Source organism: Microtus pennsylvanicus, chromosome 13 (genome assembly GCF_037038515.1).
Source record: "Microtus pennsylvanicus isolate mMicPen1 chromosome 13, mMicPen1.hap1, whole genome shotgun sequence".
Classification (NCBI taxonomy): Eukaryota; Metazoa; Chordata; class Mammalia; order Rodentia; family Cricetidae; genus Microtus; species Microtus pennsylvanicus.
In genome coordinates, this window is record NC_134591.1 from 24,741,465 (window position 1) to 24,766,370 (window position 24,906).

The 24,906-nt window shown below is 46.0% G+C and overlaps 1 protein-coding gene across 1 annotated transcript in view; it reads left to right on the plus strand.

The window, feature by feature from the left end:
• Positions 1 to 24,906, plus strand: part of Acer2 (alkaline ceramidase 2) — a 41,360-nt gene that overhangs the window by 11,338 nt on the left and 5,116 nt on the right. The window contains exons 2-5 of the mRNA XM_075945571.1: positions 4,282 to 4,396; positions 5,092 to 5,233; positions 14,837 to 14,974; positions 20,894 to 21,031. Coding sequence (XP_075801686.1) covers positions 4,282 to 4,396; positions 5,092 to 5,233; positions 14,837 to 14,974; positions 20,894 to 21,031 — 533 coding nt within the window. The remainder of the gene's footprint in view (positions 1 to 4,281; positions 4,397 to 5,091; positions 5,234 to 14,836; positions 14,975 to 20,893; positions 21,032 to 24,906) is intronic.

Below are 24,906 nucleotides of genomic sequence, written 5' to 3' on the forward strand. Positions count from 1 at the left end.
ACATAGGTGGAGGTCTGAGGATTACTGAAGGGAGCTGGTTCTCCCCTTTCACCTGGTGGATGAAATTGAACTCCGATTGTCAGGTTCAGGGGCAAGTGAGCCATCTTGCCAGCCTTGCTCTTTGGATTTTTAAATTTTTTTTGCATATTATATATATTTATTTATTTATTATGCATACAATATTCTGTCTGTGTGTATGTCTGCAGGCCAGAAGAAGGCACCAGACCCCATTACAGATGGTTGTGAGCCACCATGTGGTTGCCGGGAATTGAACTCAGGACCTTTGGAAGAGCAGGCAATGCTCTTAACCACTGAGCCATCTCTCCAGCCCTGGATTTTTAAATTTTGAGACACAGTCTCACTAAGTTGCCCAGGCTGGCTGTTAATTCAAGCTGTAGCCGAGGAAAGCCTTTAACTTGAACTTGGGAACCTCCTGCCTCACCTCCAGAATAGCTGGAATTACAGGCATGAGCAATCAGGTCTGGTTCTTTTTACTTTTTCAGAGAAGAGACATCATGACCATGGCAACTTTTTTATTTTTTATTTTTATTTTTTTCGAGACAGGGTTTCTCTGTAGCTTTGGAGCCTGTCCTGGAACTAGCTCTGTAGACCAGGCTGGCCTGGAACTCACAGAGATCCACCTGTCTCTGCCTCCCGAGTGCTGGGATTAAAGGCGTGCGCCACCACTACCTGGCTGACCATGGCAACTCTTAAAAAATTTTTAATTGCGGTGGGTCGCTTACAGTTTCAGAGGCTCAGTCCTTTATCATCATGATGGGGAGCATGGCTACAGGCAGGCAGATGTGATGCTGGAGTAGCTGAGAGTCCTACATCTTGTAGGCAACAGGAAAGTCGACTGTCACACTGGGCGGTATCCTGAACATAGGGAAGCCCACCCCTGCAGTGACACACTTCCTCCAACGAGGCCACACCCATTCCAACAAAGCCACATCTCCCAATAGTGCCACTTCCTATGAGATTATGGGGGCCAGTTACATTCAATCTACCTCAGTGGCACACGCCTTTAATCCCAGCACTTGGGCAGCAGAGGCTGGTGGATCTCTGTGAGCTCAAGGCCAGCCTGGTCTACAAAGCAAGCTCTAGGATAGCAAGGCTGTTACACAGAGAAATCCTGTCTCAAAAAACATACAAACAAGCAAAAAAGTATGTTTTTATTACTGTTTTTTGAAGATTTACTTGTTCTATATCATATGTTTGACTGTTTTGTTTCCATGTATGTATGTCCACATGTCTAGTGCTTGAGGAAGTCAGAGGAGAGTGTTGGATCACCTGGAACTGGAGTTATGGACAGTTGTGAACTGTCATGTGGCTTCTGGGAACTAAACCTGGATCCTCCATAAAAGCAGCAAGTGCTCTTAACCCCTGAGCTGTCTCTCTTGGCTTCTTTTTATTATTCTTAAGTATGTGTGTGGTGTGTATGTGTGTGGTGTGTATGTGTGTGGTGTGTATGTGTGTGGTGTGTATGTGTGTGGTGTGTATGTGTGTGGTGTGTATGTGGTATGTGTGTGTGAATCTATGGTGTGTGTGTGTGAGTGTAGTGCCTTCTGAGATCAGAGGCATGGTATCCCCTGGAGCTGGAGTTCCAGGCATCTATAAGAACCACCTAATGTGGGTGCTGTGAACCCTGGTCTCTGCAGGAGCAACACGTGTTCTTAACTGCTGAGTCACTTGTTTTGCTTTTTAAAGTCTTTTGCGATGTGTTCCTCCCACCTCACCTTCAGGCTAAAGCCAATTTAGACTTAGATGTTATCTTTACATTCTGCGTGCACAGGCCAGGACCAAGAGCTTCTCATTCAGCAACTGGAGATGATGCTTAGGAACTGAATGTCAAGCTGGAGAGATGGCTCAGTGATCGAGAGCACTGGCTGCTCTTCCAGTGTGACAGCCGACAACTGTGGGTAACTCCAGGGGATCCAACAGCTTCACACAGACATATGTGCAGGCAAAATACAAATGCACATGAGATAAAAATAAATAAATTAAAAAGGAGAGAAGGAAAGAGAGAGAGAGAGAGAGAGAGAGAGAGAGAGAGAGAGAGAGAGAGAGAGGAAAAGCAAGCTGACTGTCTCTACCATTGTATACCTTCTAAGAATGGCCTTGCTTTAGAAACAAACAGCAGGGTATACTATGTTTCAGTGAGAATCAGAACCCTTGTACCCCGCTGGGAGGAGTATAAGACAAAGCAAAAAAGCCTCAAAAGCCTGCTATTGAATGTAGAATTACCAAGCCACCAGTACCAAAACTGGTCCTGCTCCTATAGGAAATATTTTTAAACACAGTCGCTTATACATCAGAAGGTTCCCACAGTTAGTTCTACAGGGTGCAGACACAAGACAGACGAGTCAGTCAGCTGTACTCTGGTGAGGGCATTGTCTCTCAGCTGCTGCCCTTGCCCTTTTTTCTTTCTGTTTTCCCATCCTCCAACCTTCCCTCCCCTTCTTCCTCCTTTTTTTTTTTTTTTGTTTTTGTTTTTTTTTTTTTTTTTCGAGACAGGGTTTCTCTGTGGCTTTGGAGCCTGTCCTGGAACTCGCTCTGTAGACCAGGCTGGTCTCGAACTCACAGAGATCCGCCTGCCTCTGCCTCCCTAGTGCTGGGATTAAAGGCGTGCGCCACCATCGCCCGGCTTTCTTCCTCCTTTTTATTTGGGGGGAGGGAGGGCTTAGGGGTGTTGGTGAGTCTGTTGATTTAAGCCAGGGCCTCACAAATGCCAGGCAAGCATCTTCCTGAGATGTATTTCCAGCTCTTCAGACTTAGAGTGAGGTTGTAGAACTGTGTTTTACAGTCTGTCTTCTGAGCACAGGGAGATGTGACTATCCCAAACTGAGACTTGTTATATGTGTGAAATTTACACTGGGTTTAAAAGCTTGGGTGTGAACCAAAGGATGTACAATATTTCATCACCATTTTTATTAAGATTGTTCTTTCTTTTTTATTAAGATTTATTTATTTTATATGTACGGGTGTTTTTGCTTGCATGTCTGTCTGAGCACTACACCTGTATATTGTCTGTGGAGGCCAGGAGAGGGCATCAGATCCCCTGGAGCTGGAGGGAAGGTTGTGAACCCCAACATGGGTTCTGGGGATCAAACCCAGGTCATCCAGAAGAGCAGCCTGTGCTCTCATTGCTGAGCCATCTCTCCAGTCCCTGGTTTATTTATTTATTTACTTATTTGTTTGCCTAAATTCAACTAATCCAATTCCCAGTCCTCCAGCCTCGACTTCCCCTGAAGTTGGGATATGGGTATAGGCTACCTTGCTAAACTAATGATATTTTAATAGTGATTATATAGTCAGGCAATAATATTTATATTATATTACATTAGATAAGACATTATTATTATTTTTTAAATAGTCGAGTGCCTCCTAGGGACATAATAGGTTTAAGCACAAATAAAATTTACAAGCTAAATACAATTTTCTTTCCCTTTTTTTGGAGTACAGGTTGGGGGGCAGGGTGGGAGATGGTGTGGTGGGGGGCAGAGTTTCTTATCACCCAGGCTCCTCACGTGCCTGAATCTAAACTCCCGATCCTCCTGCCTCAGACCCAGTGCTGGTGCCACGAGCCTGCACCACCACACCCAGTCAAACAATCTTATTTCTTTTCTTTTTCTTTTTTTGGTTTTTCGAGACAGGGTTTCTCTGTAGCTTTGGAGCCTGTCCAGGAACTCCCTTTGTAGACCAGGCTGGCCTCGAACTCACAGAGATCCGCCTGCCTCTGCCTCCCGAGTGCTGGGATTAAAGGCGTGCGCCACCACCGCCCGGCTAAACAATCTTATTTCAAAGCTGGGAACAAGCATACAAACTTGATTTTCTTCGAAGGATAGGTTTTGATTGGGATGAGACAACTGACATTATGACTTAGAGGCCCTGCAAGAAAGAGTGCTGTCCTCGTGTGGAAAGCAAGGGTTACCGGCTCTTTGAATCAGGCGAGGAGTTTTGGAACGTTTCATAGATCAAAGTATTCATGTTCTTCTCCTTCCAGATACTGTGAATTGACCCCAGGCTTTGATGCTAGGCCAGGGTTCAACCACTGAGCTGCACTACCTCTGGTCTTGACAGTGCTGCTTACACTTGTCCAAAGAGACAAGGAGCCCCCAACATGGACTTTAAGATGGTCTGTCTTTACCCCCACTGCGCGTCTTCAATTTAAAAACTGCAGACCTTGTACAAGATGCATGGACACATTCACCACACTTTGCAAAGGACACGCTTGGAACAAGCATTCTTTATGCTTTTACTTACTATTCATCTCCCTTCCAGATCAGCAACGTCTTGTTTTTCATTTTACCACCCATCTGCATGTGCCTGTTCCGCCAGTATGCGAAGTGCTTCAACAGCGGCATCTACTTAATATGGACTCTCCTCGTTGTAGTGGGTAAGTGGAGTCATGTGGGAGCGGGAACTGAAAGGGAGGAAGTGGGACCCCGAATGTTTCCTGTCCCTTTTGAACATAATGTTTTGTAAACCAAAGTCACTCTGACGTCTTAGCCATTGCTCCGCTGATGCCGAAAGGACTCGGCTTGATAACAAGGCTGCCAGTAGCGATCACAGACGGGCACTCAGCGTCTGTGAGCAGCCACTGGTGGCATGCCAGGGTGGTTTTCTGAGAACTTCTGAAGAACCCCTGAAACAATTGAAGTCTGATGAGATGTGGTTCCAAGGGACTTAAAGAAAGAAAAATATTTAGACGTTAGGTCCCTCATTGTTCTGTGAAATATTTGTGTGATTTCCATTTCCTCTCCGGCAGTTTGGGAATTCTTTTTTTTTTTTTTTGGATGTTTGGGAATTCTTAACAGGGAGATAGCGTTGACTTTTATTTACTGCCTGTTATCGTGAAGGTTCAGAGGATGGAGACAGAGTGTGCTTGGCCGTGGAATTCTTTCTGTTGTGATGTGCTGACGTTTGAGCCCAGCTTGAAACCTCCTTTCTAGCCTCCAGGCCTGTAAGCCTGACCTCTTGAGTCCCCTCCCCGAGAGGTAGAGCACTCTGGTGGTTCTGATGGCACCCGGAGAAGGGTTGTCTGTGTGAGTCTGTTCTGAATTACTTTTTGTTGGCCATGATTGTTTCTAGGAATTGGATCTGTCTACTTCCATGCAACTCTCAGTTTCCTGGGTCAGATGCTTGATGAACTTGCCATCCTTTGGGTTCTGATGTGTGCTTTGGCCATGTGGTTTCCCAAGAGGTATTTACCAAAGATCTTTCGGAATGACAGGTAAGCTTGTGCTAAAGACTTTGTTTTTGCTAGATGTGGTTACCAATGCAACACGCTCATCAAGTTAGCAAAGTAACACACTCAAGTTAACCAATGCAACAAGCTCATCAAGTTAGCAATGTAATCACTTAAGTTAGCAATGTAGTACACTCATCAAGTTAGCAACATAATACGTTTATCAAGTTAGCAATGTAATACGCTAATCAAGTTAGCAATGTAACACACTCATTTTAGCAATGTAATATGCTAATCAAGGTAGCTATGTAGTAGGCTCATCAAGTTAGCAATGTAACCGCTCATCAAGTTAGCAATGTAACCGCTCATCAAGTTAGCAATGTAACCACTCATCAAGTTATCAATGTAACCGCTCATCAAGTTAGCAATGTAACTGCTCATCAAGTTAGCAATGTAATACGCTAATCAAGTTAGCAATGTAACACACTCGAGTTAGCAATGTAAGACACTCATCAAGTTAGCAATGTAACTGCTCATCAAGTTAGCAATGTAACTGCTCATCAAGTTAGCAATGTAACACACTCGAGTTAGCAATGTAAGACACTCATCAAGTTAGCAATGTAACAGACTCAAGTTAGCTGTGTAGCACTCTCATCAAGTTAGCAACATAATACGGTTCATCAAGTTAGCAATGCAACATGCTCATCAAGCTAGCAATGTAACCGCTCATCAAGTTAGCAATGTAACCACTCATCAAGTTAGCAATGTAACTGCTCATCAAGTTAGCAATGTAACCGCTCATCAAGTTAGCAATGTAACGACTCATCAAGTTAGCAATGTAACTGCTCATCAAGTTAGCAATGTAATATGCTAATCAAGTTAGCAATGTAACACACTCGTTTTAGCAATGTAATACGCTAATCAAGGTAGCTATGTAGCACGCTCATCAAGTTAGCAATGTAACTGCTCATCAAGTTAGCAATGTAACCACTCATCAAGTTAGCAATGTAACTGCTCATCAAGCAAATTACTGCATGAGTGAACTCAGCTAGCAATGAGCTCATCATACACTTGCTTATTGTCCACGGAGTTTAATGATCAGACAATACAGTTGATGGATAAATGGGGAAAATATGAGCTCACAGATACAAGGAGAAATCCCTGGGGAAGAGCTGATATTATGGTAGAGGCTAAAGTCAGAGATCTGATTTCTGTGATCTGAGCAAGAATGAAACCACTCTCAGTGGAAGAGAAAATTTTGGGTGGTATTTCAAAGCCCCTTGGTTCCTTCCTAGATTATGTCCTCCTCGAGTGCAGTCCGATCCACCAACTTCATACACATGAAGGAGGGTTCATGCTCTGGTTTTGCTGTTGCAGGTATAGAGCTAGTTTTGGATTGGATCATATTTTATTTTGCTTTTTATAACACATACAGATACATTCTAGTGTACTCCCCCCCCTGTGTGTGTGTGTGTGTGTGTGTGAAAGAGAGAGAGAGAGAGAGACAGACAGACAGACAGACAGACTTGGGGTATGTGTGTTTGTGAATGAGAGAGAGAGAGTGACTTGGGGTGTGTGTGTGTGTGTGTGTGTGTGTGTGTGTGTGTGTGAATGAGAGAGAGAGAGAGAGAGAGAGAGAGAGAGAGAGAGAGAGAGAGAGAGAATGAGACAGCGTATGGAAACCCAGAACTTCAGGAAGGGATGCATTTCAGCATCCATTGTGTTAGGATTAGATGGTTATTAAGCAAGCATTTTCGCACACTATTTTATACTGTGTGTTTCTCTCAGCCCTAAGATACAGCAGTAAACAGAGCATGAGTCTCTTCCTCTAGTGCACCTCCACTGAAGCTGGGACGAGTGCATGTGCACACACAAATGACAGTGTGATGGGTGCCGTGGTGGGAATGGAGCTGGGCTGTGCCAGCGACGTCCATGCTCATTTCCAGCTTGATCAGGGGAAGCTGCGCGAGGTTGTTCTCATTGGGAGGCACAGAGTCAATCAGCCTACTGAAGGGGAGAAATGTACCCAAACATGTTAAACACACATCTCTCTACAGGATATCCTATTCTGTCAAAATACATACAGCATAGAGATAACCACTTTAAAATTTTTGGAGTCAGTGAAGCAAGCTCTGCCTGGCTAGGGAAGAGTTTATCAGAGGAATAAAACACGTAATGACGACTCCTGTGCCGTGTTGGAAAGGGGCAGGAGCGATGTAGCTCTTAAAGATTAAGATTTGGGGGACTGGAGTGGTGGCCTGGTGGTCAAGGACATGGACTGCTCTTGCCAAGGACGCAAGGTTGACTCCCAGCACCCACATCAGGCAGTGCACAATTGCTTGTAACTCCAGCTCCAAAGGCATTCAACATCTCTGGCCTCTGTGAGCATCTGCACTCATGTGCATATAGCCATACACACCATTAAAGGTAAAATAAAGAGAAAAAGGCGAAGATTGTTTTCTGAAGCGTCAGTGTGAGGAATGTTTGTGGAAATGCTTCAGAAAGCACCTGGTACAGTTGTGTGTATATGTGTAATATCCTATTTTAGGATCAATCAAGCAGAGTACATATATGCATATTTATATACATGTGTAAAACAAACATCTATTCTATTCATTTTTTTAAAAAAATTAAAGATTAAAAAGAAAAAAATTAGAGATGTATTTATTTTACTTTATGCATATGGGTATTTTGCCAATGTGTGTGTCTGTTGTTTGCTTTTGAGACAGGAACTTATGCGTTCCTGGCTAAACTAAACTCACTAGGTAGATGAGCTGGGCCTTGCACTCCTAAACTCCCTGCCTCTACAAAGAGGTAGAGAGAAAATGTTTCTTGTGAGTTAATCTTTATCCTTTGAAGTAGGACTTGACTAGTATTATTTCTGAATATAATCTAACATTAGAAGTACCCTCAAGGAAGTAATTTATCAAAAAACCTGTGAGGAAGGGCAAGTTGGTAGACCTTTATCTTGTCTTCTAATCAGCAGAGAAAGTATGCTCTAAGGCCCTCCCCTTCCTTCTTTCTTCCTGTCTCTGTCTGTCTGTTACAGGGCATTGAACCCAGGTCCCTGCACACACTCTTACACTGAACTACATTCCCAGCCCCAGAAAGTGTGCTTTCCAATGTGCCCAGCAGCTGGGCCTGGTGGCACATGCCTTTAATCCCAGAATCCCAGTGCTTGGGAGACAGAGGCAGACAAATCTCTGAGTTTGAGGCCACCCTGGTCTACAAAGTGAGTTCCAGGACATTCAGTGTTACACAGAGAAACCCCATCTTTAAAAAAAGCAAATAACAACAAACAAAACAAACCAACAATGACAACAAAAAAAACCAATGTTCCCAGGTTGCTGTGGTGTCCCCAGAGTGTCCTGTAAACTTGGTCTGTCTCAGGAGAAGCCCTGTAAGGGGAGGGACCAAGAACATGGGGCAATGTCACTTGCAGGTGAGGATACCAGCTCCTGGGATACCCATCAGACACCTTGGGCATTGCGCTCTGCAAGGCTTAGAGATTGACTGAATTGGAGCAACAAGGAAAAGAAGAAATGATAGACACACAGACAGAAAAGCTGGGATTTGGTCCCTCATGGGCTCCAATGCACCAATGGTGGCGGCAATGTGGAGATTCAGTGCTTGTCTTTCGTACCTCTGACTAGACGAGGCAGGGTTAGTATATATAGCTGAGGCAGGAGCAGGGTTAGTATATACAGCTGAGGCAGGAGCAGGGTTAGTATATACAGCTGAGGCAGGAGCAGGGTTAGTATATACAGCTGAGGCAGGGTTAGTATATACGGCTGAGGCAGGAGGCATGGTTAGTGTATACAGCTGAGGTAGGGAGCAGGGTTAGTATATACAGCTGAGGTAGGGAGCAGGGTTAGTATATATGGCTGAGGCAGGAGGCAGGGTTAGTATATACAGCTGAGGTAGGGAGCAGGGTTAGTATATACAGCTGAGGCAGGAGGCAGGGTTAGTATATACAGCTGAGGTAGGGAGCAGGGTTAGTATATACAGCTGAGGTAGGAGGCAGGGTTAGTATATACAGCTGAGGCAGGAGGCAGGGTTAGTATATGCAGCTGAGGCAGGAGGCAGGGTTAGTGTATACAGCTGAGGCAGGAGCAGGGTTAGTATATACAGCTGAGGCAGGAGCAGGGTTAGTATATACAGCTGAGGCAGTGTTAGTATATACAGCTGAGGCAGGAGCAGGGTTAGTATATACAGCTGAGGCAGGAGGCAGGGTTAGTATATACGGCTGAGGCAGGAGGCAGGGTTAGTATATACAGCTGAGGCAGGAGGCAGGGTTAGTATATATAGCTGAGGCAGGAGGCAGGTTTAGTTAATCTTGGCAGGAGGTCTCTGGACAGGAGCAGTCTCAGGCTGTAAATAGAGAGGAGGAAACCATTGTGGACGTGTTCTGCACACAGTGTCAACATCCATACATGGACCGGGGACGACTTTGCCATTTCCTGAGTTTGACCCAGAGAAGGCTTTTCCTTTCCTCTGAGTCTGAGGCATTGTGGTCCTTGACTTGACCATGCTCATGTCATCAACGGACATGCACTCACGACGTGAACAGCTCAGTACACTTTCTGGTGTGTGTTAGTTTCTGCATTAAGGAGCCACTTTCCCCTAAGAACTCCTCTTTCAGAGTTTGGGATGTGAGTGAGACACTGAAGAAGTGAGAATAAGGATTTTCTCCAGTTGTAGCATTCTGTAGTCCTAGGTTGAAATTCCAAGCAAGGTTTGATTCTCTTAGCTATAGATGCCTCCCTCCCCCACCTTCAGTTCATGCAGTAGAGTAGGGAGTGTTTACACGGGAGGAAAGGAAGCGGGGTGTTGGTGTTGGTAACTGAAACCTATCATCTTAATAATGAAAACACTGAGCAGCGACGTCGGGAACTCACACGGGACTATCGCAGCACGGTGCAGTATTGATCTAGGGACGATGTGAGCCCTGAGCCTTGGGTGTGGGGAGAGTCATTTGGAGGCTGAGGACCACAAGTCCTTTCCTGATGGGATGGGGTTGAATTCCTGCTGCTGGTGCTTAGGAACTGGGTGACCTGGCCTGCTATCTCCTAATCTGTAAACTCCCCCAGGGCTGAGATCACATACACACACACACACACACACACACACACACACACACACACAACACACACACACACAACACATACACACACACACACACACACACACCTACCTAAGGGAATCAGAGAAAAATGAGAGATGGGTGTTAATGTAGTTTATTACAGAGCCCTTGTGTAGCGTTCATTGGGCTTTGAGCTTTTAGTCCTAGCACGGAAGATAATGCTGTCTATAGGAAGTTTTCATTATACCAATAGGATATAATTGCTAGGTTAGGAAAAGACAGGTTCTCATTTTACTTAGAAATCCCAGGACTCTTCAGAATATACACTCGACTACTGATAGCTATTAATAGCTTTAGGTATTTTTATTTTCAGACACGGCGAGGAAAAAGGGTCATTACAGGCTGATGAAATGTCCTTCCCAAATAACCCCTTACATGTGGACTTATGAGTACCTTCTACAAAACATACAGCCAGCCCTCATTTCGTAGTCCACCTAATTCTTAGAATCTTGAATGGCTAGGGTGCAGGCTAGGCCCTGCCTGTCTTAGTGTACATAAGGCTAGAAGTGTAAATTCTCTGGCCCGCAGTGCCTCTCTACAGAAACAACAGGCATGAGAGAGCTCTCTGAAGCCCTTCCCAGGCCAAGTGTTGTAGCACCATGACATAGCAAGGGCACTGGTTTAAGTAGGTGACGTTTCTGCCACTATCACTGAAACTACTGAGTCCTAACCTTATCTTACGGGACATCTCAGAAGTTTGCGGGCTTGGTCTTTATCATCTATAAATGATGGCAGGTTTTATTCTCCAGGAAGTCCATCTCACTTTGTGGGGGTACAGGTGACATTTCCAAGTACTAAATATAAAATCAGGACCAGTGGAGGTTGAAATCCTCCCCTTTAAGGGGCAGCTAATGGTAACCGTGACAGCATCCTCGTGAGATAATGGTGAGGAAGTTGGGTTGCTAGATTTGGGTTTGGGGAACACAGAAGAGTTCCTGCACTGTGGGCTCTTGCATGATACTCTATGGGCTGACCAAGGTAGGGACTGCCTGCCATCAACAGTTTAGAACACACACTGTCAGGGCCCTCACGCCTGGAAATTTCTAGCTCTCTCATAGCTAGGGCCTGTGGCGACTCTTGCTTGGGTTTGCTGGGCTGGCTGACTTTCTGTTGGCCATGTGACCTCTGTTTACTTTGACGAGTTGCAAAATTGTGCGTGCGCACAGGATGTCCTCCTTGTCCAGTACATTCCTCCACTCCCTCTGGACCTATGTGGGGAGGTGTCTGCCACTGCCTCCGCAGGCATGTGCCTTTAAACTATTTGGCAGTATTAAACGGAACCTTTGGGGATTGTAATGGCTGTCCAGCCTGCTCGCCTTCAGGAGATATCATCAACGAGAATATTTTTTTTTTCCTGTTCTGTTTGCTTTGTTCTGTTTTATTTTGAGACATGATCACACTCTTAGTCTAGCTGGCCTCAACTCATAGTAATCCTCCTGCCTCTACTTCCCAAGTGCTGGGATTACAGATATGAACCCCAATAGCCAGCTCAACAGTAGTGATATTATGAGCATAGCATTAACTCTTACACAGCTGGTGGTAGTGGGTCTTATTGGCACAGCACCTCACCTGGACCCTATATTAAGTGCTGAAAGGCTCCCAAGAATGCCATGGGTGTTAGCTGTTCAGTTTCAAGTTGGAAAAGCTCGAGGTATTAAGCTTCTTGCAGAGGGCCCACAGCCACTGCACAGGGAGGCTGAATTTGTGAGTACATCTGCCCCATCAGAAACATCGGTGCTTTCAAACATTGTGTTCCTCTTTCCAACTTGTGCTTGAATCCTAAACCACTGGGTACGGGGGGCGACATACCTTGCAAATTTGCTTTCTTTCCTCACCTCTTCCCTCCTGTCCCCTCTCATTCTCTTTCATTTTTTCTTTCAAACAAGGTCTCCTGTGTCCCACACTGGCTCCAAGCTTGCTAGCCCAGGCTGACCTTGACATTCTAATTATCACAAATACGCATGACTATGTTTAGCTTTTGAGATGCAAGGATGGGCCCCAAGCGCTTCATGTATTCTAGGGAAGAACTATGCTAACAGTTTTTTCTCCAGCTTCTGAGCCTCTGGTTACATTTCCAATTGAAGAGGAGAGGGTATAAAATAATTCATAGAGCTGGGCGGTGGTGGAGCACGCCTTTAATCCCAGCACTTGGGAGTCAGAGGCAGGCAGATCTCTGTGAGTATGAGGCCAGCCTGGTCTACCAAGCAAGGTCTCAGGGCAGCCAGGACTGTTACACAGAGAAACCCTGTCACAAAAGCAAAACAAAACAAAAACCAAAAAACAAAACAAAAACAAACAAAACAAGAACAAACTCATAGACATAAAAACTGGCAATGAAGACTGAAGGGTAGACCAATGTACAGCTCTGGGGTACGATGAGCCGGTAAGGAAACACTTGCACTTGTCCTGTGACCAAGAGAGGAGGGAGAAGGAACAGAGAGAGAAGAGCAAAAGGCCTTAGGCTAGGTGTGTCAGAAGCAGGGAGAGCTGCCCAGTGCCCCAGAGGTCATCCATGTGCTCGGTGCTGGTCGGGCTGTCCTCAGGCTGGACAGGCAGCTTTGCTTCCGGTAGCTGAAGAGCTCTGGCCTGTCAGGAAGAAAACACGAGTCTCCTGAGCATTTGCGGCCTGCTTCCTCTCACATGTGCTGGTTCCCCTCGGGTTCAGGGTTACAAAGCCCGTTCATTCCAGTCAGAGGGTTGGCAGCTTGATCAATGATTTCCTGCGCCTCAATGAGAAATGCTTTTCCTCTTTAGAAGATAAATTTGTGTTTCGAGGGGTTGATGCTCTTTGATTTCTTTATAACAGAACTTCATTCCAATCAGTTTCCTAACTGTGACCTATTCCGGGGCTCTTGGCCAAAACAAATTCTGCTAAAGACAAAGAACAGAAACTACAGGAAAATGGTGCTCCTTAGTTTAAGTCATGGATAAGGCTCTATAGATCAGGAAACAGGGTCCCGGGAGGGAAGAAGTGTGTCCAGTATCACGTCGCCACTTCTGGCTGACTCCACTTTCCTGCAGGCTGTGAGGAGAGTGTCAGGGATCTGTCATGTTTAAAAACTTGTCAAGACAGACTTCCAGTTCATGCTAGACATACAGGCTGCCAGGAAATACTCAGCCTATTTGATTCTTGCCCCCCCCCCCAACTTTCAGTTTTGTAGTTGGGCACACAGGATTTGTTTTCTTTTCAAGTACTGATGCTTATGCTTTATTAATGGTCTCTGATTGTCTCATAAAATCATGCATGATGACCTGGTAGAACAGGGCTTGGCAAGGTTCAGGGCTAAATGGGTTCTGTGAAGTTTTATCAGCACGTCGTACACATTCCTGATCTTATCTGTACAAAGGCAGAGTTGAGTAGCTGTGGCAAAGAGCTCAGGGTTTGCAAAACCTAATGCTCTCACCCTTTACAGATTTTTTTTTAAAGCTTATTCAACTTTTAATTTTATATACATTGTTGTGAAGGTGTCAGATACCCTGCAACTGGATCTTCAGACAGTTGTGAGCTGCCATGTGGGTGCTGGGAATTGAACCCTGGTCCTCTGGAAGAGCAGTCAGTGCTCTTAACCACTGAGCCATCTCTCCAGCCCCCAGATTTTTTTTTTAATTCAAGAAAGGGTCTCTTTTTTTGTTTAAATTTATTTTATGTGCCTTGGTGTGAAGGTGTCAGATCCCTTGGAACTGGAGTTACAGACAATTGTGAGCTGCCATGTGGGTGCTGGGAGTTGAACCCAGGTCCTCTGGAAGAGCAACCAGTGCTCTTAGCTACTGAACTAGTTCTCCAGCCCTGAGATAGGGCCTTAAAACATGTCATGTAGCTGAGGCTGGTCTTGAACCCCTGATCTTCCTGTCTCTCCCTTCCAAGTGCTGGAATTACAGTCCTATGCCATTTTGTCCGGTTTATAGGAAAAAGTTTGGTCAAGTCCTGTAGATGAACATCTGAAGAAACACAGTTAAGGAAAGGGAACTCATTGTCCGTGTCTCTCCCAGAGAGTTAGGTTGATTGTGGCTTAACCATTTTCACAGCTAAATGTTTTCAAACTCTTCGATTTCCCAACAATCAGCTCCTGGAAGGAGAGTGGATGGCCTTTAGGTCTGGTTCATCTATGACCCAATAATACTTAGTATAAGACATAGTTCTCAACCCCATAGGTCATGACCCCCTTAGGGTCACAGCTCAGATACTTACATTATGATTCATACATAACAGTAGCAAAATTACAGTTATGAAGTAGCAACGACAATAATATTATGGATTGGGGTCACCACAGCGTGAGGAACTGTCTTAAAGGGTCACAGCATCAGGAAGGTTGAAAACCTCTGTGTTGAGTTCTTAGCTTGCACAAATATGCCGGCTGCACCTTGCCAACAGTAACGAGATGGGAGAAGACTTGCCCAGCGTCCACAAGGCCCTGGGCTCAGTCCTCAGCTTGGGGTTAGGGTTGATAAGTAAGTAAGCAAGATCTCCTTTGCTAACGGATTTGGTTTTGGTTCCACTGATTCAGGGGCAGGTTCAAGGTGGCCGTGTGTGTCCTGTCTGTAGTTGCAACATGCCTGGCATTTGTCAAGCCTGCCGTCAACAATATCTCTCTGATGACTCTAGGGATCCCATGCACTGCCCTGCTCATTACGGAACTGAAGAGGTGAGTGCCATCCTTCCTGTCTTTAGTTGCCTGGGTAACCACTTTATTCTGGGAAGTTGTAGATGAAGACTTCAGGTTCATAATTGAAGGTTCTTTTATTTTTAAAAATACATCTTTACATTTATCTATTTTATTTTGTGCATATGTGTATATGTCTGAATGTATGTATCGCACCATGCACATGTACCAGGAGTCCTCCGAGGTCAGAAGAGTAGTCCAATTCCAAGAACTGGAGCCACATATGATATGAGCTGCCTGACCTGTGTGCGGAGACCAGATCTGGGTCTTCTGTGAGAGCAGAGTGCTCTTAACTTCAAAGCCATTGAAGCCATCTCTCCAGTCCTTCCAGAAACATGTTATGTGTGCTGGAGAGATGGCTCAATGGTTAAGAGCACTTGTTGCTCTTCCAGGGATCCTTGGTTTCATTCCCAGCTTCTCCACGGCATCTCCCAAGCATCTGCCACCCTCTTCTGACCTCGGCAGGCGCTGGTCATGCACCAGGTATGCATGTGGTGCACATACGTTCAGGTGAAACATTCATACACAAAAGAAAAAGAATGAAAACGTATTTTATTTTAGGTCTTGGGTGTGGTCTTCTAGCCACAAAATACATATGATCACTGATATGATTTTAAGATTTGATGAAAACATTGTTCTTGCTGTAGTTACCTTTAAAATGTATTTGAATCCATACTTTCTCTTATTATGAGCACTAAAGGTCTTGGTTTTTTGAAACCAGCTCTTGTTGTGTAGCCAAGGCTGGCCAGGCTGGGACTAACTCATACTGATCTTCCCTTCACAACTTCCTTAGTGCTGGGATTATGAATGTGATATACCATGCCCATGAGTGAGTTTTTAAAAACAACAAGAGAGGGGCTGGAGAGATGGTTCAGAGATTAAGAGCATTGCCTGCTTTTCCAAAGGTCCTGAGTTCAATTCCCAGCAATCGCATGGTGGCTCACAACCATCTGTAACGAGGTCTGGTGCCCTCTTCTGGCCTGCAGGCATACACACAGACAGAATATTATATACATAATAAATAAATAAATATTAGAAACAACAACAAAAGACTTTTATGTGTGTGGATGCTTTGTCGTGTGTGTGTGTGTGTGTGTGTGTGTGTGTGTACCACTTGTATGCCTGGCACTTGGAGAAGCCAGATTAAAGATGGTTGTGAGCCATCATGTGGATGCTGGGAGTTAATCCTGGGCTCCCTGGAAGAGCAGTCAGTGCTCTTTAACCCTTGAGCCATCTCTGCAGCTTCCAAATGTTTTTATAAAAACTAATTTTTCTTACATTTGTTCTTTGATAATTTCATACATGTGTATAATATACTCTGGTTTCTCTCACCCTCCCAACCTTGTCAACACCTCTCATCCTCCTTACAAATCCATTTTTCACATTTTGTCTTTTTGGTTTGTAACCCACTGAGTTTAACCAGGGCTGACTTTATGAATATGGGTTTGGAGCAGTCTGGGAGCCTGATGGGCTCACCTATGAGTACACGCCTGAAGCCAACGACAGTTCTTCCCCCAGAACTCACCAGTTGCTAGTCGCTTATCAGGCAGGGACAGGGTTCCATGAACTGCCCTCTGATCAGTGACTGACAACGGATAGGCCCAACCGGTGTAGACCTAGTGGGAGCAGCAGCCAATGCTACTGTGTGATCATAGTTGTACTGGCTATGCCTGCTCAGAAGATGGCATTTTGCCGCCCTTCGTATATTCCAGTCCTTAGAGTCTTTCCACCTCCTCTTCCTCCATGTCTCCTGAGCACTGGAAGGGGTGACGTCGATGTCCTGTGTCGGGCTGAATAAGTGATGGCTCCCCTCTTCTTCCCCTAGTCTTCTTCCTTAAAGGGGGTATTTTTCATATTGCCCCTTTGTCCTTTTACACAAACCTTTAGTGGCTCCATATTTGCTGTCCCGCTTTCTCTGACCTTGCTTCCTTCCTTGTGCCTGGTGGACCGGCTCCTTACATTTTTTTTTCCTCTTCAGCTCATACTTACTTGCACTTTGTCCTCCCAGTCAACGGCCCTTCCCCACCACTGCTTTGCAAAGACCCAGGCTCCTATATCAGCCCCTTAGATGCCAGCTCCTTGGGGACTTCCTATCCCTTTCTTCTTCCTCAGTTAGCTTGGCATCTGTCTTCCCAGACTCTGTGCCTTTACATTAGGTTTAATGTGTGCTCCCATGAATATGGATAATTTTCTTCTTCTTTCTGGTATATTATTCAAAGGCAGAAATTATACCTATCTGTACATTTTCCAAGGTGTGTATTACCTCTGAAAATTCTCAAGTCTATGTTCACAAGGTAGCTCTATTTCATTTTAGATTCACACGATTGCTTGAGAATGCAGTAGAAAATGCTGGAAGAAACTTGGGTCCAGGAGCTAGACAGCACTAAGTTGGGAGCTTGGCTTTGCCTTCCAGTAGCTCAGAAATTCAGGGCATTTTCTTCACTTCCTTGAGTCTTTCATAATAAGATTAAGGTCTATTTAAAAAAAAAATCGAGGGCTGAAGAGATGGTTCAGTGGGTAAGAGCATTGGTTGCTCTTCCAGAGGACCCCGGTTCAAGTCCTAGCACCCACATGGCAGCTTCCAACTGTCTGTAATTCTAGTTCCAGAGGATTCTGCACCCTCATGCAGATATACATGCCGGCAAAACATAAAATAAATAAATCATTAAAAAATGAATAAACAAAGCTGGGGGCCCTTGCAACATGTAGGAAGCTAAGACAGAGCTGCCAGCCCAGAAAGAATTTGTCCCAACAAATAAGGTGGCAAACTAAACAACACAGTGTATGTCTTTTGATCTTCCAGTGAGCGTAAATAAGTTGTATCTAGTGCAGAATCTATCTGATGGTGGCTAGTCAAGAAATACTAGTTGTGGCTGTATATAGTAATGCTTGCCTTTAATCCTAGCACTTGGAGGTAGCCTCAGGGTAGAGGCAGGCAGATCTCTGTGAGCTTAAGGCCAGCCTGATCTACACTAGGCCAGCCAGGGTTACACAGGGAGACTGTCTCGAAGCAAACATAAACAAAAAAGGAATACTAGTTGTATTATTTAGTTTTCTGCTGCTCTGCTCAAACACCATTACCACAGAAGCTTCTAGAAGGGTGAGTTGATTTGGGCTTGCAATTCTGGAGTGATGATGGGTCCATCGTGGTAGAGAAGCATCCCAGTAAGTGGCAGGCATGCCGGCAGGAGCCAGGAAGCAGAGAGGCCACCACAGACTCTACAGCAAATGTGCAGCTGGAGGCAGAAAGGGGAGAGGCTATAATACACTCTCAGAGCTCTAGAAAGGCCCCACTTTCTCAACAGCACCACCAGCTGGGCACTAAGGGTTCAAACGCCTGAGCTTATGGGGCCAGTTTCATTCAAACCACCACAGCTTCTCTTGTATGGACCCTTCCTTTCCTATCGAGGGGTCCTCCCTGTTTTCTTGACTGGAGATGTCCACAGAATAGCCTTTTTTATTATTTGTGGCCTGAAGATCTTGGTGCCTGAGGTTTGGGGCCTGCTTTTAACTTCATCTATCCAAGCCTGGATACTAACAGATATTAAAGGTCTGTGGAAGACATGTGACTAAGTAGCTGTTGAAGATATCTGAAATACATGATATTTGGGGCATTCAGTCCATTGGTGCTGGCTTCTTTTTGGCCTGAAGTGAGTAGAGTATTCTAGATTTAAATGTTTTTGTTGTTGTTTGTTTGTTTTGTTTTTTGTTTTTGTTTTGTTTTGAGATAGGGTCTTCCTGTGTAGCCCAGACTGTCCTGAAACTCACTATATAAACCAGGCTGGTCTTGAACTCAGAGATCTGCCTGCCTTGGCCTCCTGGAATTTGTGCTGTCTTTCTTATCTATAGTGTCTTTTTTTTTTTTATCTATTAGCTAAACACTGGGTTTGTGCTGTCTTTCTTATCTATAGTGTCTTTTTTTTTTTTATCTATTAGCTGCTTTCCTGACTTCTGTAATTGCAGAAGTCACCGGTGTGGAGAGTGACCTGTCTCTCTCATGCATCGTCTTCTCTGTGTTTCCTGTTGTGCTAAATAGGGAAACTACGTGTTCAGATGCCCAAGCCGGAAGCTGTTTTCCGGACCATCTCCTCTGGTCTTGCTCATTGTTCTACTCATTAGCATGGCAATGTGGATAAAATTCAGTCTTTCACATACATCTCTGCTGCCCCCAATAGTTGAACACCCCTGTAACACACACACACACACACACACACACACACACACACACACACACGGTAGAGGCAGGTGGATCTCTGTGAGTTCGAAAACAGCCTGGTCTACAGAGTAAGTTCCAGGACTGGCTCCATAGCTACTGGGAAACCCTGTCTCAAAAAACTAAAGGGGGAAAAATGATTCCCAGGAAAAGGGGCTCTCTTGGTGCTCTTGGCACTCTTTGCATTTCTTGCCAGCATCTCCCCTGTTTGTTTTCATAAGGCATGGCATGTCCACACCAGTTGGTCTCATTGTGCCTTGCTTTTCCCCGGGGGCCAAAGAGGAAAGTCTGCCTATTATTGCCTTGCTTCTCTCTAGCCTTCCTTCCTGAAGTGGTCTATTAGAGCTCTCACCAGGAGAAAACGAAAGCTTATTCTGATTCAGGGTCATGACCATCTGATATCGTTGAACTTTGGGATGTTTCAATCACGCCACTAGGAGATTCTCTTGTATTTAAAATACTTTAAAAACAACTTTTCCTTGGGGCTGGAGAGATGGCTCCATGGTTTAGAGCACTTAGAAGTTTTGGGCCACTATTATACCAACATATCTTGCAGGCGGGAAAGTCACTCTTGTAGATCAAAGGGTTTGTGATTGTTTGGTATTTATCCCTCTCCTTTGGTAGCATGAGGACTACCTTCTAGTACTGTGAATACTCACCCATGGGGTGAAGGCTCTAGGTAGGCACCAGCTTGAATTCCCAGTGTTCCCTGAGTTGAGTATGTGCTGTCTTCACTATCCAGGGCCTTACTATCAGTGTGTGGCGAGCTAAGACAACTCATAGAAGGAAGAGATTCTTCCGGCTCACACTTCCAGAGGCACAAGAGTCCATCACCATCATGGCGGTAGGGGGGGGGGGCAAATATGGTGGCAAGCTGGTAGCTCCTGTCTTAAACAGCAAACAGGAAGCAGTGAGAGAAACTCAAAATGGCATGAGTCTTTAAACTCTCAAAGCCCGCCTCCAGTAATGTACTTCCTGTGATGAGGCGGACAGCGCCACCCACTGGGAACCGAGGATTCATTCAATGAAAAGGTCTCATTCTAACCACACAGGCTGCCTGAGCAGACACTTGAAGACAGAACCCGGGCAGAGGCAAAGCAAGCAGGAAGGTTGTAGAGGTTCATGCTAAGCCCCAGAGTGTTTGAGGAACATCATAGTTTAAGCAAAGTTAGAGAGTGAGAACCATAGGGAGAAAAGGAAGGGGAGCCCACGCATGGGCACGGGCCTTGGCCACTGTGAATGCTCTCTCTCATTAGGGCCCTGGAGCAGAACATTGTCAGCTGAGTACAAAGACAAAGGTGACAGCAGGTTAGAGAGGAGGAGATGATCGGGGCCTGGACCCACGCAGTAAGAGGACAGATTTGGGGTGGGTTCTGAAAGAAGGGCTAAGAAACCGGATGTGGGGTCTGTGGGCAGGAGGAAAGACTAGTTGAACTTGTATCTGTGTTAGACATCAGGGTACCCTGTCAAGACGGTGGGTTCTCCGCATCTGGAGTCGGAGCCAGGACTGGTGGGAAATAAGGTTGTGTGAGCCCGTGTGTATCAGTGTTATTTACATCTGTGGCTATGTTCGGTAAGACGCCAATGCCAAGGGCTGGAGCGGAAGACAAGTTGTGGAGATCCAGAAGCGGTAGGTAGGCAGCAGACCCTACGGCCACCAGAACTGACCCTCTCCCTCTGCCTTGCAGGTGTGACAATGTCCGTGTGTTTAAGCTGGGCCTCTTCTCCGGCCTCTGGTGGGCCCTTGCCCTCTTCTGCTGGATCAGTGACCGAGTCTTCTGTGAGCTGCTATCCTCTGTGCACTTTCCGTACCTGCACTGCGTGTGGTGAGCGCCTGCCCTGGGGTGGTGGCATTGACACTGGGTGTCCCCGCTTGCTGCTGCTGGGCCGGGTGCTCCCGGCCAGGTACACAGGTGGGCTCAAGGGAGGGGCGTAGAGCCAAGCATTCTCCTTTCTCCTGTCAGACATTTTAGAAACAAAGTCAGGTAAAGTGTGAAAATGGCTCCAGGGAGCTGGTTTAGCCAGGGCAATCCCTGCCCCCCAACCTAATTGTTATGCTGCTCGGCGAATTGGCAGCGTCTCCTGCCGTTCCTTAATGAGTACCAGGGAGCCTGAAAGGTGGCCCTGCAACCTGAGCCCCAAGGTCTGGATGGGGGTGGGGGAGGGGGAGTTGGGGACTAAGTGCCATGAGGACAGGACGGAACCACACCTTCAGGGCCCATGTGACCAATGAGAGCTTGGCTCTCGCAGGTCGTCTAGGGACAGTCTCACCTGTTCTTTTGTACAGCTCCAGAGAGAGCCTCGGGGACTGGAGTCTATTGTTGACCATCAGTCAGACCGTTTGATGATAAGGAGCTAGAGCATCTATGTTTTGGGGAGCCTGGGAATGAATCTAAAGGTCAAAGAAAAGAAAATGGAGGTTACCAAATTACACACAGACTCACACTGAGGAAGGGGGGGGGAGGCAGTGGAGGAGTGGGGGTGGAGGGAGGCATAGCTCAGTGGTAGAGTGCCTGCCTGGCATGTACAAGCCCCTGGGTTCAAACTCCAGTGGAAAAGGAGGAAGCGGGGATGTGGAGTGGTTTTCTTCCTAGCAGCTGCTTCAGCTCCAAACCCAGAACAAGGCAGAGTCTCTGTCTTTGTCCTCATGACTGCTAAATACAAAAGGTGGCAGGGAACAATGGTTGTCGAATGTCCTGGAGATTAGAGCATCCAGGCAAAGTGCAATAGTGCATCCATGTCCAGAGTCATCTTCAGAGGGGACATACTGAGTCCAGTGTGATCTGGGATGGTGGCTCACACCTGCCCTCCATCTTCAGAGGAAACAGATCCCAGTGTGATCTGGGGATGGTGGCTCACACCTGCCCTCCATCTTCAGAGGGGACATACTGAGTCCAGTGTGATCTGGGGATGGTGGTTCACACCTGCCCTCCATCTTCAGAGGGGACATACTGAGTCCAGTGTGATCTGAGGATGGTGGTTCACACCTACCCTCCGTCTTCAGAGGAAGCAAATCCCAGTGTGATCTGGGGATGGTGGTTCACACCTACCCTCCGTCTTCAGAGGGGACATACTGAGTCCAGTGTGATCTGGGGATGGTGGCTCACACCTGCCCTCCATCTTCAGAGGGGACATACTGAGTCCAGTGTGATCTGGGGATGGTGGTTTCCCCCCCCAACCTCCTTCTTCAGAGGGGACATACTGAGTCCAGTGTGATCTGGGGATGGTGGCTCACACCTACCCTCCATCTTCAAAGGAAACAGATCCCAGTGTGATCTGGGGATGGTGGCTCACACCTGCCCTCCGTCTTCAGAGGGGACATACTGAGTCCAGTGTGATCTGGGGATGGTGGCTCACACCTGCCCTCCGTCTTCAGAGGGGACATACTGAGTCCAGTGTGATCTGGGGATGGTGGCTCACACCTACCCTCCGTCTTCAGAGGGGACATACTGAGTCCAGTGTGATCTGGGGATGGTGGCTCACACCTGCCCTCCATCTTCAGAGGGGACATACTGAGTCCAGTGTGATCTGGGGATGGTGGTTTCCCCCCCCCAACCTTCTTCTTCAGAGGGGACATACTGAGTCCAGTGTGATCTGGGGATGGTGGCTCACACCTGCCCTCCGTCTTCAGAGGGGACATACTGAGTCCAGTGTGATCTGGGGATGGTGGCTCACACCTACCCTCCATCTTCAGAGGAAACAGATCCCAGTGTGATCTGGGGATGGTGGCTCACACCTGCCCTCCGTCTTCAGAGGGGACATACTGAGTCCAGTGTGATCTGGGGATGGTGGCTCATACCTGCCCTCCATCTTCAGAGGGGACATACTGAGTCCAGTGTGATCTGGGGATGGTGGCTCACACCTACCCTCTGTCTTCAGAGGGGACATACAGATCCCTGTGTGATCTGGGGATGGTGGCTCACACCTGCCCTCCATCTTCAGAGGGGACATACTGAGTCCAGTGTGATCTGGGGATGGTGGTTCACACCTACCCTCCGTCTTCAGAGGGGACATACTGAGTCCAGTGTGATCTGGGGATGGTGGCTCACACCTGCCTTCCATCTTCAGAGGATACGTACAGATCCCTGTGTGATCTGGGGATGGTGTCATATATATACTTGTCTTCCCAGCACCTGACAGGTGAGGCAGGAAATTTGCCACAAGATCCAGGTTAGTATGGACTACATAAGGAGGTCCATCACATACACAGAATTGTGTGTGCGTGTGTGCACATGCACACATGCACGCTTATGCACAAAATTCCACAAAAGAGTTCTTTTTTTCTCCTTCATGCTAATGAAAAATGAGGAAGAAAAGAAATGAACCGCCAGGCATGGTGACACACACCTTTAATATTCAGAAGTAGAGTCAGCAGGCATCCGTGAATTCACAGCCAGCTGGGTCTACATGGTGCCAATGTGGGCTGACTACATCCACATAAAACTCGAGAGAGCTTTAAAATGGAATTCTATACACACACCCATAAAAAACAGAGTTTAGCACAGCTTCTTGGTAGCCTGATGTTTGCAGGATAAGAGTTTTTTTTCCACTAAACCATCTCCCGAGCTCATGTCGTTTCTAATATTAGAAACTTTTGTAAATAATCTGTAAAAACATCTATATTGAGTCTAATCTTTATAGGTTAAATTACAAGATGGCAACACACTCTTTTTTTCCCTTTAAAATAAGGACTTGGGACCGGGGATGTGATTTAATGGGTACAGTGCTTGTCTAGCGCAAACAAAGCCCTGGATTTGATTCCCAGCACCACATAAATTGAGAATAGCGGTACAGGGTCAAAATCTTAATAGTCGGCAGACTGAGGCAGGAGGATTACAAGCAAGTGCAGCTTGGGTTACAGAGTGAGACATTATTTTTATTATTTTATCTATCTTTTTTCTTTTTGGTTTTGGTTTTCCAAGACAGGGTTTCTCTGTGTAGCCCTTGGCTGGCCTCGAACTCACTCCGTAGACCAGGCTGGCCTCGAACTCTCAGAGATCCACCTGCCTTTGCCTCCGAAGTTGTGAGATTAAAGGTGCGTGCCACCACCCCCTTGGCTTTTGTTTTGCTTTAAAATACGATCTCACTACGTAGTGCCAGTTGGCCTGGAACTCTGTGCACACCAGTCCACAGAGAATTGCCCACCTTTGCTTCCTGAGGGCTGAGATCAAAGGCAGGCACTACCATGCCCGGCTGTTTAGTTCCTGTTTGAGACAGTCTTGTGTATTCCAGGTTGGCCTCAACTTCACTGTGCACACTCTCAAGTGCTGGAGTTCAGGCGAGTGCCACCCTGTCAGGCTTGGTTTTGTTTCCGTTGGCAGTGCTAGGGGTCGTGGATGCCAGGCAAGTCTTGTGCTCCATCTTCCCGGGGCAGCTCCGCTCCAGCCCGGCAGTCACTTTCCTGAAGTCTCCCAGAGGGCCTCAGCCCACATGCTCACACCTGCAGGAGGTTATTCATCTTTGCTAACCTGATAGGAAAAAAATTATCTTTAATTATTAATCAAATTTAATTTTAAATTATTAATGTATTACAAACAATATTTCTATTATTAATTTATAATTAATTATAAATATTAAATTATAAATTAAATTTAATTATTAAATTATTAAAAATTATTTTTATTTTCATGTCCTTAAAGACAGTGTCACTAGATGATTTTAAAATGTAACCTGAATGGTGGCTTTCGATTGTCATCAGTTG